Here is a 15,402-nt window from a genome sequence, read left to right on the forward strand (position 1 = left end):
CGCGTGATATAATTGAAATCCATGTCCCTAGAAAGAGACAGTCATCGAAACCAACATAAGCAGCATTGGAGATGCTCTAAAATCTTTGAAAGTTTTACCAGTTACTGGATAGATCGACCCTCTCTTCCTACATCGGGGACTGTTTGGAAGACATAATTTTAAAAGGGTAATGTTGTTTATCCTATTGGTTTCTATTTTGAAATAAATGCCACCTTAAATCCTCTGCGGTCAAGCACAACGAACTCTGGCAAAATGAAAAGTAAACCAAATATAAGCACAAATAAAACAGAAAGATACTTTGAAATTATTCATATCTGGGTATCCGTAGGAATAACTCATTTTTATGGAACTAGATTTTAGTTTGCAGTACCTATTCAGCCATTTAAAAATTTATTTTCCTTTGGTCTTTGCAAGTAATACAAACATTTATTTACATGTATTCATATATCATCTATAAAACTGCATCTAACCCTATGATGTATTTATATGTGTTGTGATATAATTATATATATTTTATAATACACATTTTCTGATATACATGTTGATATACCATATAATAATACATAATATCGATACTATATAATGATATAATGTGTATATATATATTCTTTAATCCATTTTTGCACTCTTTAAGTGTGGAAGATACACACAGTTTTTTTCCAGATCAATAGTCAACAATACAAGGTCTCCAAACCCTAGGGTAAATGGGCCATGTGGCAAATTAGTTGTAAAACAGCACTACATTATATAGCAAGTACGTAATGTTATAAAACCTGAGATGGTCTGGCTATTTAAAACTGTGCATGATTGACTCTTCTCGTGTAATATTGCCGCAGTCAAAGCCACATTTGCACAACAATTTTGGCAAGGAAGAGAATTCTTTATTTTGTCTCAGTGTTAGTGTAAAATTTATCTAACTAGTTAACTTATTTTGATTCCTTTGACATGTAGTCTCATTTCTGTTTGGAGCTGCCTGTTTATGACAAATGAAAACCAAGAAATGCCAACAGCAATCGCTATTTGGTTTTACAGGTATTTTCTTGAAGTGAAATGTTTTATTCTTAAGTCCATAGAAACAAAACGAAGATAGTCATTTATGATAGTTTTTCCATTTTGAAAGATTTCATTTCTGTTACTCGTCATCTTTATTGTGTTTAAGAGGAGGGCCACTAAATGACGTGAATCGTCAGAAGTTTTCAAAATGCTAATATATCCTAATTGGCAAGACCAGTTTCATGGGTTTTCTAAGGATATAAACAGGAAGTTACAGAATATGTATAAAGGGAATCTCAGAGCTCTGCTATCCAGCTTCATTACCACTTGTTCTTCGTCCTTTTGAAAGGTAAGGATTTTATATCCAGTTGTTTTGTGGAAACTTATCTTTCCACTAGAATTGAAATGTACCAAAGTTAGTCGGAATGCAACATTTCTTAGAGATCGTGAACAATCTGGGGCATCACATGGCTGAGGGAGAGTATTTTGCTTGAAAATGACGTAATGGCTGGTGAAGATGACATGTAAAGGAAAGCCAAAATTGAAGCCTGACCACTTCCAGGAGTACTTTCCATCCCTGACAATCATTTTACCGCATCGCATGCTATATTCTTCAAGTTCTTGTCCATTGATGTATCGGGGCCCAATTTCCCTGCACTGTTGTGCTCTAAGCAAGGCAAACCATTGCTGTTTATACACGTGTGATAACCATTCTGAAGGTATCACAGCATCTCGCTCAATAACTCTTGTGGAGGCCAGGTCACAGATGATATGCTGGAACCTCAAGTTTTTAAAAACCGACTGAAATGCTCTGCCTCGTTTGGTTTCAAGGAAGGCGATGCAGCCGGAACATTCTCTGTGCCTGGAAAACCAGTTGTTCGCATGAACTACGAGCTCTCTTATGGATCCTTTCCAAGCTGGGTTAAGACGAAGGAACATCCACTCTTTAAGTGTGGTGTACACATCTATTTCCTTTTGCATTACTAATAAATTAGAAGAAGCAATGAGCAGATTCATGAGATCTATTCTGAGTCCTTTGTAAAGCTCAACACTTGGATGTGTCATCAAATTGTGGAGAAGCCATTCAAAGCACCGTGTCTTCACAGAATCCGAACTATAGGTTTCTGCTGCTGCGTAATAGCCACAAACAGTTTTCGCGTCAATTGTGTCCTCCATGGTCTGCTCACATTGCCGAATTAAGTCCTCTACTTGAAGCAGGTGTGCTGTTGCCAAAACTCCTAGAACTTGCAGGGGCTCCCTTATGACATATTGGTCCCTGTACAACGAGCCTAGCACAAAGTGTAGGGATTCCGCATCTATATTCTGGTCATTAATCTGCAGCTCAATAATATCGTCGTGAGAGCCTTCCCAAGAACCTCCAAACCTCATAGCAAAGTAGCCCGACTGACATAAAAACTTTTTGTGTAAGCGCCATACTTTCCCCAGAGCACGGACTTTAATGTCACTGGTTTCCCCACTCAAAAATAAAGTTTGGTAAGCACACTCAGATGCGATCTTAACTTTCTTACCATGGTTTGGTGTGACGGCGTGCTGTAGCTCCTGGTCCAGATCTAGAGACCTGGGGCTGTCCTCAGACTCTGGGCCCATGGACGGCCTGCTCCGCTTGCGTTTACGGTGGCCCGTGACATAGCTGGGGCCTGCTTGGGCTTCTGACTGATGCGGATCAGCTAGGGCTGATTCTCTGCATGTCAGGATCCGACTGCCCACGGACCCCATAGATGAAGACTCTTAGAGCCCCCAAGGAGACTGTTGAAGAGACTTAGTTGCCATGGCGTTGCTGGGTCCTGACACCTCCGCCTAGGCCCTATTCTCACTGGGACCCTATGACACAGTCCCACACGTCACAGAGGAGGCCCGGCATTCTTCATCGTTCGCCCCGCCCCTCAATCCCTTTGGCCCCGCCCCCTGCCTTCAGTCCCCCCCTTGGAGCCTGGCCTCTTGCCTGAGCGCCAGCTGCAGGTTTTCCCTGAGAATGTTTCTCTACGAGGGAAATGACAGAACCAAAGTCTTTTGGATCCGAGGGTTAAGTACTGCAACACATTCACACACTCCCAGTACCAGCGTATGAGGGAATGCGGTGTCCGCAGTACTGGATACAATCATTTACCCACAACTCGTAGCAATTTAAAAGGTGCACAGTGGTATCTCATTTTATCTGTCTTTGATTACTACAAGTGCGGGGAGGGATTTAAAAAACATTCCAGTAAGCTACATCTTTATAGTCTTTGCAGACTTCTGAAAGGTTTACATATGTTTTCTCCTCGTGGATTGCTACAAGCATCTTTTAACAACTTTCAATTGCCATTTACTTTTTATGGAGCTCTTGTCTGTAAACATGTTCATTTTTTGAAAGATTTCATGTATTTAGTTTTAGAGAGAGGGGAAGGGAAGGAGAAAGAGAAGGAGAGAAACACATCAATGTGTGGTTGCCTCTTGAGCTCCCCCCCCTACTGGAGACCTGGCCTGCAACCAAGGCCTGTGCCCTGAATGGGAATGGAACCAGCGACCCCTTGGTTCACAGCCCATGCTCAATCCACTGAGCCACGCCGCCAGCCAGGGCCAATATGTTCATTTTTAAGAAGCCGGATCAGATTTTCCAAATATCGGTTTTTGCATCTGTGCTTAGAAAGCCTTTCCTTATCTGCAGTTAGATAAATATTGTTCTGTATTTCCTTGCTGAAATTCCAGGGTATTATTTAATCCTTTTTAACTTGTAAATATTAAAGTTTAAAGCATTTGGGAACTCTCATCATTTCAAGTGACAGAATCAATATACAAACGAGAATGTACTTTATAGGACAAATTTTGACAAGTAGAAAAGCACGCATACATGTGTAGGTATGCACAGGGAAGCTACTGAAAGTAGTAGACAAGATTCCACCATACATGACCTTTGGATATTGTTATTACGGGTAGTATCAGAATGAAGCCCACACACCAAGTACAGTGGGGCCTGTGTGCAGTGAGTGACAGGCTACGTGACATTCTCCATCCTTCTCAGCTGCAGATTGTGTGGGTCTTGCTTCCTCTTCATGCAGTGCCAGCTCCCTTACTTCAGCCCAAAGCAAGACAATTCCTTTCCCTTCCAAAGAGTAGGAGTGATAGGTTTGGACAAAGACAATGAATTGTCCCAGAGTATTTTTCCAGAATGACTTTTGTCTGTCTCAGTCACTATCAGAACCCCAGCTTTGGAGAAGACCTCAGAAGAGATGTGCTGAAACCATCGGGCCTGAGGTCTACTGTCAGGACTTATCCTCTGAATCAAGAAGTTGTCAGGATCAACTTTGGAGGCCCTTTCCAGAGAAGACAAATGCATAAATTAGTTTTCAACGCAAGGAAGGTGAAGTTCCCCTGTCTTTGATACAGGGGCAAACCCTTAGAGTGACCGCTTCCCCCAGACAGCTGATGCCTGGGAACTGGGGCGTGACAGTCTTGCTTCTGAGCCTCGCACCACTTACAGCCAGGAAAAGCTTTCATTTTTAGGGTCCAGCTGCTGGAAGGAACCAAGAAAATACAAAGAGGCTTCCAGCAATATCCCTTTGGAAATTGTCTCTTGGTCAAGTGTCTTAACTTCCTGAGCATAGCAGTGATCATTTAGTAGATCTGAAGAATCTAGAAGCCAGCAAGGAAAAGGCAAGTGTTTTTTCCAGTTATGTTAAGATGTAGTTGACATAAACACGGTATAAGTGTAGGGTGTACAGAATAATGACTTCACAGACACATATTGCAAAATGATTACTACGGGTAAGTTGAGTTAGCATCCATCACCTCTTACAGTCACTGCTTTTTTCCTTGTGATGAGAACTTTTAAGAGTTACATTCTTAGCCACTTTCAAATGTACCATGCAGCAGTGTTAACTACAGTCATCATGTTGTGCGTTACATTCCCAGCACTTATTTATCTTAGAACTGGAAGTCAAAAGGTACCAACTCCCATTACAAGGCAAGTAGTTTTGATGGGTTTCAATAAAACACATCATGGCATAAAGCCCAACAGACTCAGAACTGAAAACTAATTCCAAATGCCATATGATCCTGTTACAGGGTGCAGCCAAGAGGGGGGATCCCAAATAAGCATTTGAAATGGGGTCCAGAACTCAAGGTGTCCAGGAGATTTTAAGGTGTCTTCACCCCTTCCCCCACAGGTGTGAGTTGGGGGGAAGGGGCACCCAGAGCAAGAACATGCAGGGCAGCTTTGCAGCTAATCCATGGCGTGGTCATTTAACATACCTATAGCCTTTGGCTGGTTGCTTAAATATGCTAAATAGCTATGGCCAGGCTCAAGGCCAGGGGGATGGAAAGGGATCTCCCCCCAAGATGTGACTGGGGGGCAGCTTCCCTGAGTTACAGCGCCTGCGTGGGAGCTGGGAGAAGATTGGCTCCATGACATGGGGTGACACCTGCCCAGACCCATGATGGCGACCAGAAAAGCTGGAGAAGACAGCAGATGGAGGGCAAGTGTGCCCAAGTGTAGGAGGAGTCAGAAATGGGGCTGCAGAAGAAGATTGGCATGGGGATTTAAACCCAGACACGGCAGCCATTGAGGGAGAACCATGCGGCCTTGATAGAGTGGGGACTCTCCCTTCCCGCAGTCCTGAGAGAGAGAACCACGCGGCCTGGACAGAGTGGGGACTCTCCCTTCCCGCAGCCCTGAGAGAGGACCACGTGCCTTTGCCAGAGTGGGGACCCCCCCCACCCCCGCAGCTTTAGAAGGAGGAACCACCACCTGGTTTTAGCAGAGATCCCGGCGACTCAGCTGAGGGTGCCAGGAACCCAGGGAGGTCTCCCAGTCGAGATGGAGTATTAACTGGGAATAACCAGAGGACTGCCTGAGCCATGGACTTCTATTTCCTTTCCTGAGATACGGTACTCTGGACTGGGCAAAGGGGGAATGAAGGAAGGACTGTGTCTGTTTGTGGGTATTTTAAGGGACTTTGGGATTTTTGATGAAGACATTAGGTCACTACTTTAAGTTTGTATAGCATTAAATAAACATTTCCTTTCCTGTTCACAAATCTCTGGCATTGAGAGACGTCTTTCCTCTGGCGGCGGACATAACGGACCTGGGGGCTTCTTTCAATAATAGTATATCGTCCCAGGCCCCCCTTGTTTGTTCTGTAACAATCCCACTCATATGTGGAATCCACTGAAGAAAATTAGCTGACGGACAAAATAAGTAGAGGCACGGGTGCATGAAACAGACTGACAGATGTCAGAGGGAGGGCGGGTAGGGGGGACTGGAAGGGATTAGCTAAAGAACACATGTGCATATATGAGCATCCCAGGGATACAGACAACAATGTGGGGAAGGCCAAGGGGGCTGTGGGCTGTGTAGAGGGGCACAAAGGGGGGAAGATGTGGACATCTGTAATAGTGTTAACAATAAAAACAAGAAAGAAAATGAATTCCATCACTACCCAGCAGTGAAGTTTCAGCAAGTGTGTTAAGCCCTCGGTTTACTCGCCTTGTGAAGATCAGCTATCTTTAAACTACTAATTGGTAGGTGGAAAAATTTCCCTTTTTTTAACAATACCTTACAAGGTTACAATATTCCCACAATCTGTGCAATGTTACAATGTCATCCAGCCCCGATATTTCAGATCTAGAGTAGTGTGGTTAAGGGAAAAGATTCCTATTACTGGCATTTTATAAATGTGGAAGCCAGGGAGTAATGGCCAAGAGGCAGATGTGCTGTTGACAAAGGGGGACAAGGGGGGATGTCATAACCCAGAATTCAGAAACAAGGGGAGTTAGGTTGCTCTCTAAGGTTATGCTACAATATCAGAGCAGAGATATCTAAAGTTATTTTCAGGAATAAGACTGCTTCCCCCATCTGTAAAACATCTAGTTTTGACTAAAGGTATTATAAAAGCTACAGACAGCCCTGGCTGGTGTGGCTCAGTGGATTGAGCACCGGCCTGCGAACCAAAGGGTCTCAGGTTCAATTTCCAGTGAGAGCACATGCCTGGGTCGTGGGCCAGGTCCCCAGTAGGGTTGTGCGAGAGGCAACCACACAATGGTGTTTCTCTCCCTCTCTTTCTCCCTCCCTTCCCCTCTCTAAAAGCATAAATAAATAAAATCTTTAACAAAAAAGCTACAGATAGAATTAGTCTGATAGAGGACGGTTGGTCACTCCTGGAATACAACCTGGCTAATACTCGACCAAGCACTTTCAAGGGACGAGTAAACATAGGCCTAGGGGTGTTGAATTTTTGTACTTTCAGTGGTTAAGCTTTTTGGCCTGCTGCCATCAGACACGTTAAACGACATGTGAACCAGATGTTAGCTCTCCCCACCCTCATCCGTTTCTGTGTTACCACATGCGACCGAATGTTTTTACTGTTGTCAGCCTGACTGTAGAAATGAACTCTCCTTCATATATGCACACATAGCCACAACACATTTTCTCACATTAGCGCCCTGTTTTGTGCAGTGGACAATGGGGTTGATGCCCCCATGTCCATGTCACTGCAGAGTCATTCATTGAAGCAAGTCAAGGTAATGCCATTCTTATTGTCAGTGACTAGTGCATGTTCGAATAACATTTAAAACGTTTTGTGGACGTTACCATGTTTCCACATCTTAAAAAGCCATTTGGCTGCCTCTCACATGCAAACTGATCAATCCAGGGCCTATGCCTGACCCTCGTTCCCCAGGACAATATCCCTCTGCCTTAATCAATCCCAGAGCCAGGTGTCAGGCAAGTAAGGACCACCCCTATAACACAAAGCCCACTGAAACTATTCAAACTAGCCAGTCCCAAGCTGTGTACTTTCCTATAGGGAGCCGGTCCATGTGGCAGTGGCGAACGGAGCTCAGCCCTGGTTTGGAAAACCAACAGGCACACCGCAGCTCACGGGACCCACGCCCATGGATAGGTTCTCCCATGGGGAACCAGGCCTGCATTGTACCTAGGCTGCTTTGAGGCTTGCTTTGGCTAAAACTCTCTCACCCCGAAGGGAGGCGGCAAATGTTTACTGCATATCTTTAAAGTAACTTCCTAAAGTCTGTGCTAATCCTCCCAAGGATGGAGTGTAACCAGTTTGACCGCCCTTCCCCCTGCATTTGTAACATCCTTTTCTTTGTTATCTGTAAGAAGCAAACAGCAGCATCCTTTTCTGTGCATAATGAATGGGGACCTTCCTTGATGTGATGCTCTCAGAAAAACAAGAAAAGCCTGTCCATGCAGGGGTCGGGGCACTCCCTCACTCAGAGAGTGACCATGCCGTCCCCGTTCTCCACAGGACTTCTGCAGTCCCTGTGAATTTGTTGGTTGCATCCACAACACCGCGGACACCCCTGGTCGGAGTCCACATCACTTCACCCTGCCTTACCTTTTCCCCGAGAAACCCCCATAAAGGCTTTTGGCCTAGCCTCTCTCCTTGTTCCTTCTGCTTCCTGACCAAAACTTGGAGTTCCTTGCGTGGTCCTGCATGGTGAGCCGTGTCTCTTGTTTCTAGGGGAACTCTGAGTAACATTAAAGTTTTCTCCCAACGACATTGACCCTTCCATGTTGTCACTCAGTCACTTTAACTTAAGTGTAACTTAAGACCTGGCACAGAACAGTTCAGGAATGAGTGTGTGACCCATCACTGCCCAATGTGCTGATGGGTGGTATCTCCTTGAGGGGTTACTGCTGGAAAAGTTTCCTTCCCCACGAAAAAGAGAACCAGGAAGACATGGTTCTTTCTGTGCCTGAACATTACCTTACCTGGCTTGGATATGAAGGCTGGATCTGGGGCAGCCACTTGGGGACCAGCCTGAAGAGGAGGCTACCACTGTGGATGGCAGAGCATGGAGACAGAGGAGACATGGGCCCTTGATACCATTCCTGATGCACTTTATAACCAACTTGCCTGGACCTCACCCTACCACTGGAATGCCTGGTATACAAGATTATGTTAGTTTGAATCAAAGTGTTGTGTTGTGTAAGGCCAAAAGCATCTTAGCAAACGCAATAAATGACGTAGATTTTTCTGAGGGAGGTAGCTGGTCTCTGGATCATAGGACAGACACTTTGCCACTTATAAGCTGTGTCATCTTGGGGAAAGGATTAATTCTCTCTACGTCTCAGTTTCCTCATCTGTGAAGTGAGGTCAATACCTGTACTTCCCATCATTGCTCTTGAAAGCTTTAAAGAAGGTAATGCATGTCCAGCTCTTGATGACTATTATAAAGGTATCCTGGACACAAAAAAAACAGCATCAGGTCGGCTGTATATTTGTGTCCTCTGTTATTTCCAAGTTTTTACCCTTCTACAATGTCTCACACATGCAGCAGCCCCCTCACCTGGCTCCCAACCCCTCCCTTCATAAGAATAAGGGTACTCTTTTCCATAACTACAGTGTAATTATAAAATTCAGAAATTTCCACAATGACACACTACCAGATATAAATCCCATACTCATATTTTGCCAATTGTCTTCCTGTTGTCCTTTGTATCACCTTTATTGTCCCATCCAAGATCACATATGGCATTGCGATATCACGTGCTTTTAGTCACCTTTAATCTGGAACAGTTTCTCAGCCTTTCCTAGCCTCCGATTCATTGAATTGTTTTAAAGAATATGGGCCCTTTATTTTGTAATGTGTCCATAAATTGGGATTTGTCTGATTCTTTTCCTCCCTCCCTCCCCCCTCCCATTGTATTGACAAAATACAATGTTTTTGTCAATTATGTCTTAATAAAACTGAAAACTTTCTGTCTTTTGTTTGTTTCTTTCTTTCTTTACAAAACCACAGAATTGTAGGCAAAGTTGGACAACAGCACAACAGCCAGGGCAGTGGCTGTGATCTGGTGGCGGAAGTGAGTAGGCGGCCTCCTGGAGCTCTGCTGAGGACATGACTCAGCTTCTCTATTTTTCACCCTGTGACTTTCAGGAACCCAGTGGGCAATGGGGCTGGCTTCATGGGCATGCAACTATGCACTGAAGAGCCCCCGACTTGTTTTAATGCACTACTCTTGCCATCCCTAAATTATTTTTTAAGAGTTTCATTGTATTGTCTATTGGAAAGTTGCTAAGGGCATAGATCTTACAAGTTCTCATCACCAGAAAAACAATGGTAACTATAGAAGGTGATGGGTGTTAACTTGTAGTACTTATGCTCATATACCTATATCAATCATTATGTTGTATACCTTAAACTAATACAATGTTTTTGTCAATTATGTCTTAATAAAACTAAAAACTTTTTCTTAATTTTCAAATTAAAAAACTGACTGCCACAAATGTACATTAAAAGGTGCTTAGTAAATGTTATCACTCTTTCAAATTAAGAAAACTGAAGGTAAAGTTACTTAAAAAGTAAATCAAGATTTTCATTCATTTATTTTTAGACAGGGGGAAGGGAGGGACAAAGAGAGGGAGAGAAACATCACTGTGTGGTTGCCTCTCGCACGCCCCCTACTGTGCACCGGGGGCACAACCCAGGCATGTGCCCTGACTGGGAATCGAGCTGGTGGCCCTTTGGTTCACAGGCCAGCCCTCAATCCACTGAGCCACACCAGCCAGGGCTCAAAATTACTAATGATCTTCAACCTTGCATTTTCATTTTACTAAGACTTTAGTTTGTTTTAGAGCTGTTTTAGGTTCACTGCAAAATGGAGGACAAAGTGCAGAGATTTCCCATATACCCCCTGTCCCCACACATACATAGCCTACCTCTAAGTGGCACATTTTTGGAAGGGACACCAGGGAACTAATGATGTATCTCTCTTGGTGCATTTCACCAAAAGACATGTGATATTAATTTGTCTTGTTATTGTGCATGTGAATGTTGATCATTTGATTAAGCCCATATGTTTTCCCTTGAAAGTCAACCTTCCCACTCTTGTAATTAGTAAGATTCTACAAGCGATATTTTGAGACTGAAACGGTTTCTCTAGAACTGTTCCCCAAGTTTTATCCAATGGTTTTAGCATCCATTCATGAGTCATGTCTGAATTAAATATTTTTTGATAGTTGTACGATGATGACTTTCAAAATCTATTGTCACGTAGTTTTGCCTTTTTTTTCTTTTTTTTAAAAAGATATTCTATTGATTATGCTATTATAGTTAACCTAATTTCTACTCCTTTCCCCCCCTCCATCCAATACCCCCATTCCCTCCAGCAAACCCCCCTCTTAGTTCATGTCCATGGGTCATGCATATAAGTTCTTTGACTACTCCATTTTTACACAGTTCTTAACACCCCCCCCCCTCATCTATTTTGTACCTATGAATTTGGGCTTCTGAATTCCTGCACTTTCCCCCCATTTTCCTCCTTCCCCCTCCCAAGTGATAGCCCTCCAAATGATCTCCATATCTATGATTCTGTCTCTGTTCTGCTTGTTTGCTTGTGTGTTATTTAGATTCAATTATTGATAGTTGTGAATTTATTGCCATTTTAATGTTTATCCTGTTGATCTTCTTTTTCTTACGTAAGTCTCTTTAACGCTTCATATAATAAGGGCTTCATGATGATGAACTCCTTGAACTTAACCTTGTCTGGGAAGCACTTTATTTGCCCTTCCATTCTAAATGATAGCGTTGCTAGCTAGAGTAATCTTGGGCGTAGGTCCTTGCCTTTCATCACTTTGAATACTTCTTGCCAGTCCCTTCTAGCCTGCAAGGTTTCTTTTGAGAAAGCACCTGAGTCTTATGGGAACTCCTTTGTAGGTCACCGTCTGCTTTTCTCTTGCTGCTTTTAAGATTCTTTCTTTTTAACCTTTGGCATTTTTTAATTATGATGTGTCTTGGTGTGGTCCTCTTTGGGTCCATGTTGTTTGGGACGCTCTGTGCTTCCTGGACTTGCATGTCAATTTCACTCACCAAATTAGGGCAGTTTCTTTCATTATTTTCTCAAATAAGTTTTCTTTTTTTTAAAAAAAATATTGTATTCATTTACTTTTAGGGAGAGGAAGGGAGGGAAACAGAGAGGGAGAGAAACATCAATGTGTGGTTGCTTCTTGTGCACCCCCCCCAACTGGGTTCCTAGTCTACAACCCAGGCATGTGCCATTACTGGGAATTGAACTGGTGACCCTCTGGTTCGCAGGCCGGCACTCAATCCACTGAGCCACACCAGCCAGGGCTCAAATAAGCTTTCAGTTTCTTGCTGTTCCTTTTCTCCTTCTGGCACCCCTATGATTTGGATGTTGGTTGTTTAAAGATATCCCAGAGGTTCCTGAGGCTCTCCTTGTTTTTTTGTGTGTGTTTTTTTTTGTTTGTTTGTTTTAATTCTTTTTTCTCCTTGCTATTCTGATTGAATGCTTTTTCCCCCTTTGTGTTCCAAATCGTTGATTTGATTCTTGGCTTTATCCTGTCCACTATTGGTTCCCTGTAGATTTTTTCTTTATTTCACTTAATGCAACCTTCATTTCTGCTTGGATCTTTTTATGGCACTGAAGTACCCAATGAGTTTCTGATGCCTGTTGTTTTGAACTGTACATATGACTGGTTGCTTATCTCCATTTCATTTAGTTCGTTTTCTGCAGTTTTCTTTCTGTTCTTTCATTTGGGCCATATTTCTTTGTCTGCACATTTTGGCAGGCTCCCTGTTTGTTTCTGTCAATGAGGTGGAGCTGCTTTGACTCCCTGTCCTAGTGCACCTGTCAAGTTGTATGGGGCAGAGCCTTAGGATATTGCCAGGATGGGACAATCCATGTCACCTCTCTGTGGCTCCGTGTGGAGGAGGGCTTACAGAGGGGACAATGCCACCGCCTGGCCTCTGGAGTTTTCCTCGGGAGGAAGCTGTCTCCCCACTTGCACTTCACTTTCTCCCCAGATGCCACTGGTGCCCTCCCCACTGTTGCCCTGGTGCTGCATCCCAGAGTGTGGGGCAGGGGGAATCTTAAGTGTGTCTATAGGAATCTTAAGTGTGTTGGAGGCCCTTTAAGAGGACACGGTTTCTTCCACTGCCCCAACCCTCACTGGTTTTTACAGCCAGAAGTTACAGGGACTTATCTTCCTGGTGCTGGGACCCCTCACTCCGGCGGTGTTCCTCCCATTTTTATCCACCCATGTGGATGTGGGACCCCCGTTCCCATCTCTGCACCTCCCTGCACCACTCCACGTCTCCACGCCTCTGCGCATCTCCGCCCCTCCTATGCTTCTGGATGAATGAGGCTTCTTTAACTCCTTGGCTGTTGGACTTCCATACTGCTTGATTTTCTGACAATTCTGGCTGATATTTGTTTTGTAGTGTAGCTTTATTTTTTGCTATAGTTGTGCACAGAGGCGAGGCGTGTTCACCTCCACCTGCATCTATTGTTATGTATTTCCTTTTTTAAGTATATCTTATTGATTTTTCTATTCCAATTTTCCCAACTTTCCCCCCTTTATCCCCCTATTATCATGTATTTCTAACCCTCCGCTATTTTATTGTTATATTACACATAAACATACAATAATTTTATGTATTACATGCATTCATTTTATTTACATTCATTTATGTCTATACTGTTATATTTAGAACATATATAAACATATACAACTTTATGTATTTATAAAATATAAACATATATAACTTTATATATAACTCTATTGTGTGATATATTGTTTATTGTTATACATAACAAGCATTAGAAAGTCATTTTGCAACTATCAAACTATATATTACATATATCTACTTCTACCTCAATATCTAGATCCATATCTACTTTTCCGCACCTCCACTCCCATTTGAGTTACAGTCCATCACTGTTATTCATGTTGATTTTCAAATTGCCCCACGTTTGGCCAGTGAGAGCCTCTTTAAACTGTTCCTGTGCCATTTTGATATATTCTCCTTCAGCTTTCTGTACATCATAACTTTCTAGCACAGCAATCTCTTCCAGGCTCATCTTACAGTTTCCCTCTCTCAGTCCTGGAATCAGCTTTTCTCCAAGAAGTTCTGGTTCTTTTTATTGGGAAGACGTATTTGGAAATGACAATCTGGGTGCTCTATTTGATTATTTGTGCCAAGATGGCAGTGATTTCTAGACCCTCTTAGTGGACAGACCTACGACACAGACTTTTGCTGATAATACTGGAAGAGGGTTTCTTGTTGCGTCTCACCTGCTTCCATACTCCTCTCCAGCACCTCAATGTTCACACTAAGTTACACTGACATGAATTCACTGTGTAGCTGTCATGCCTTGTCTTTGTCACCAATGCTCCTACGTGGAATTCCCTTACTTCACGGCCTACCCGGCAAACACATAACTGGGTTTCAAATCTCAGTTTCAGCATCACCTGCTCTGTGAAGTTGGTTGCAATTCTCTAATTCAAATTGAGTATGTCCTTCTGCGATCTCCTTATTGTATCTAAAAAAGACACCATCACAGCATATAGAAAACTTTATTGCACTCATTCATTTACATGCCTATCTCCTCCAGTAAACTGAGGGCAGGAATCAAATATTACCATTTTATGAAAGCCAACAGTTAGTGAAGGAAAGAAGAGTGGAAAGAATAACTAAACAAGTGATAATTTTACAATTGTGTTTTCTTTACCTGCTTGCTGGTGCTTGATGTCACCCAGCTTATAGAAACACACACACACTCACAACCCACGAGAAGGCCATACTACAACTTTCCAGGACACACCCAGCCCCCAAAACTTTTCTCCAAGTACTGGGCCACAGCCAGGGTCAGGTGGTCATTAAAGGGTCCAGCCACAACCTGGATCCCTAGAGGAAGTCCTTTGGCATTCAGACCCAAGGGGCACTGGGTCACAGGCAAACCCAGGGCATTGAAGACACCTGAATGAAACAAACGAGAATAATGTGAGAAGCCAAGACATGTTCTTTAAAACTTATTTTCTCCCCTCAATTATACCATGGTGATGATAATACTTGCACACCTGTAGAGTTTCCTATCTGCTAAAGACTCCTCTAGGGACTTGATGTGTTTCATAAACATTTGAATTATCACAACAAAACCCATGAGACAGAAACTGCTAATTATTCCTACTGTACAGATCAAGTAACTGAAGAACAGAGGAGTTAGACAACATACCTACAGTTACTGGGCGAGTAAAGTTCAAATTAGGATCTAAATGCAGAAAATGTGAGCGAGAGCTAGCACTGTTTTCTGATATGGTACTCCTAATTTGCCCTGTGTAATACTTTCAGAAAAAAAATAGAGTAAATGCTTAGTGGGGGCAATATCTTCTTGCATTATGAATTTTCTTTTCACGTATGAGCCTTTGTAATAGAACTGTGTGGTAGTCTAGATTTGTAAATTTTAATTCTTTGCCATATTCATAGAGTATGTTTATAGCTCATGTGTGAAAAGAGTGTGATTTAATTCTTTTGCATGCAGGCATCCAGTTATCACAGCCCTATCCATGGCAGAGCCTGTTATTTCCCCATCGAATTGTCTTTGAAGCTTGGTAAAAAGTCAATTGAACATAAGTATAAATATAG

General features: G+C 42.9%; 1 protein-coding gene across 1 annotated transcript; it reads right to left on the bottom strand.

Annotated features, from left to right (window-relative positions):
• Positions 1-1,233: 1,233 nt before the first annotated feature.
• LOC123804961 (germ cell-less protein-like 1) lies at positions 1,234-2,730 on the bottom strand. Its single transcript, XM_045817405.1, has one exon. It carries the CDS (start codon positions 2,728-2,730, stop codon positions 1,234-1,236), a length of 1,497 nt encoding a protein of 498 aa, XP_045673361.1.
• Between the last annotated feature and the right edge of the window lie 12,672 nt (positions 2,731-15,402).

This window comes from Phyllostomus hastatus, unplaced genomic scaffold, assembly GCF_019186645.2.
Source record: "Phyllostomus hastatus isolate PE091 unplaced genomic scaffold, TTU_PhHast_1.1 phas_scaffold_255, whole genome shotgun sequence".
Taxonomy (NCBI): domain Eukaryota; kingdom Metazoa; phylum Chordata; class Mammalia; order Chiroptera; family Phyllostomidae; genus Phyllostomus; species Phyllostomus hastatus.

Bases quoted from the DNA above. Each gene is read 5' to 3' on its own strand.
- LOC123804961 (XM_045817405.1), bottom strand. From the start codon at position 2,730: ATGGGGTCCGTGGGCAGTCGGATCCTGACATGCAGAGAATCAGCCCTA.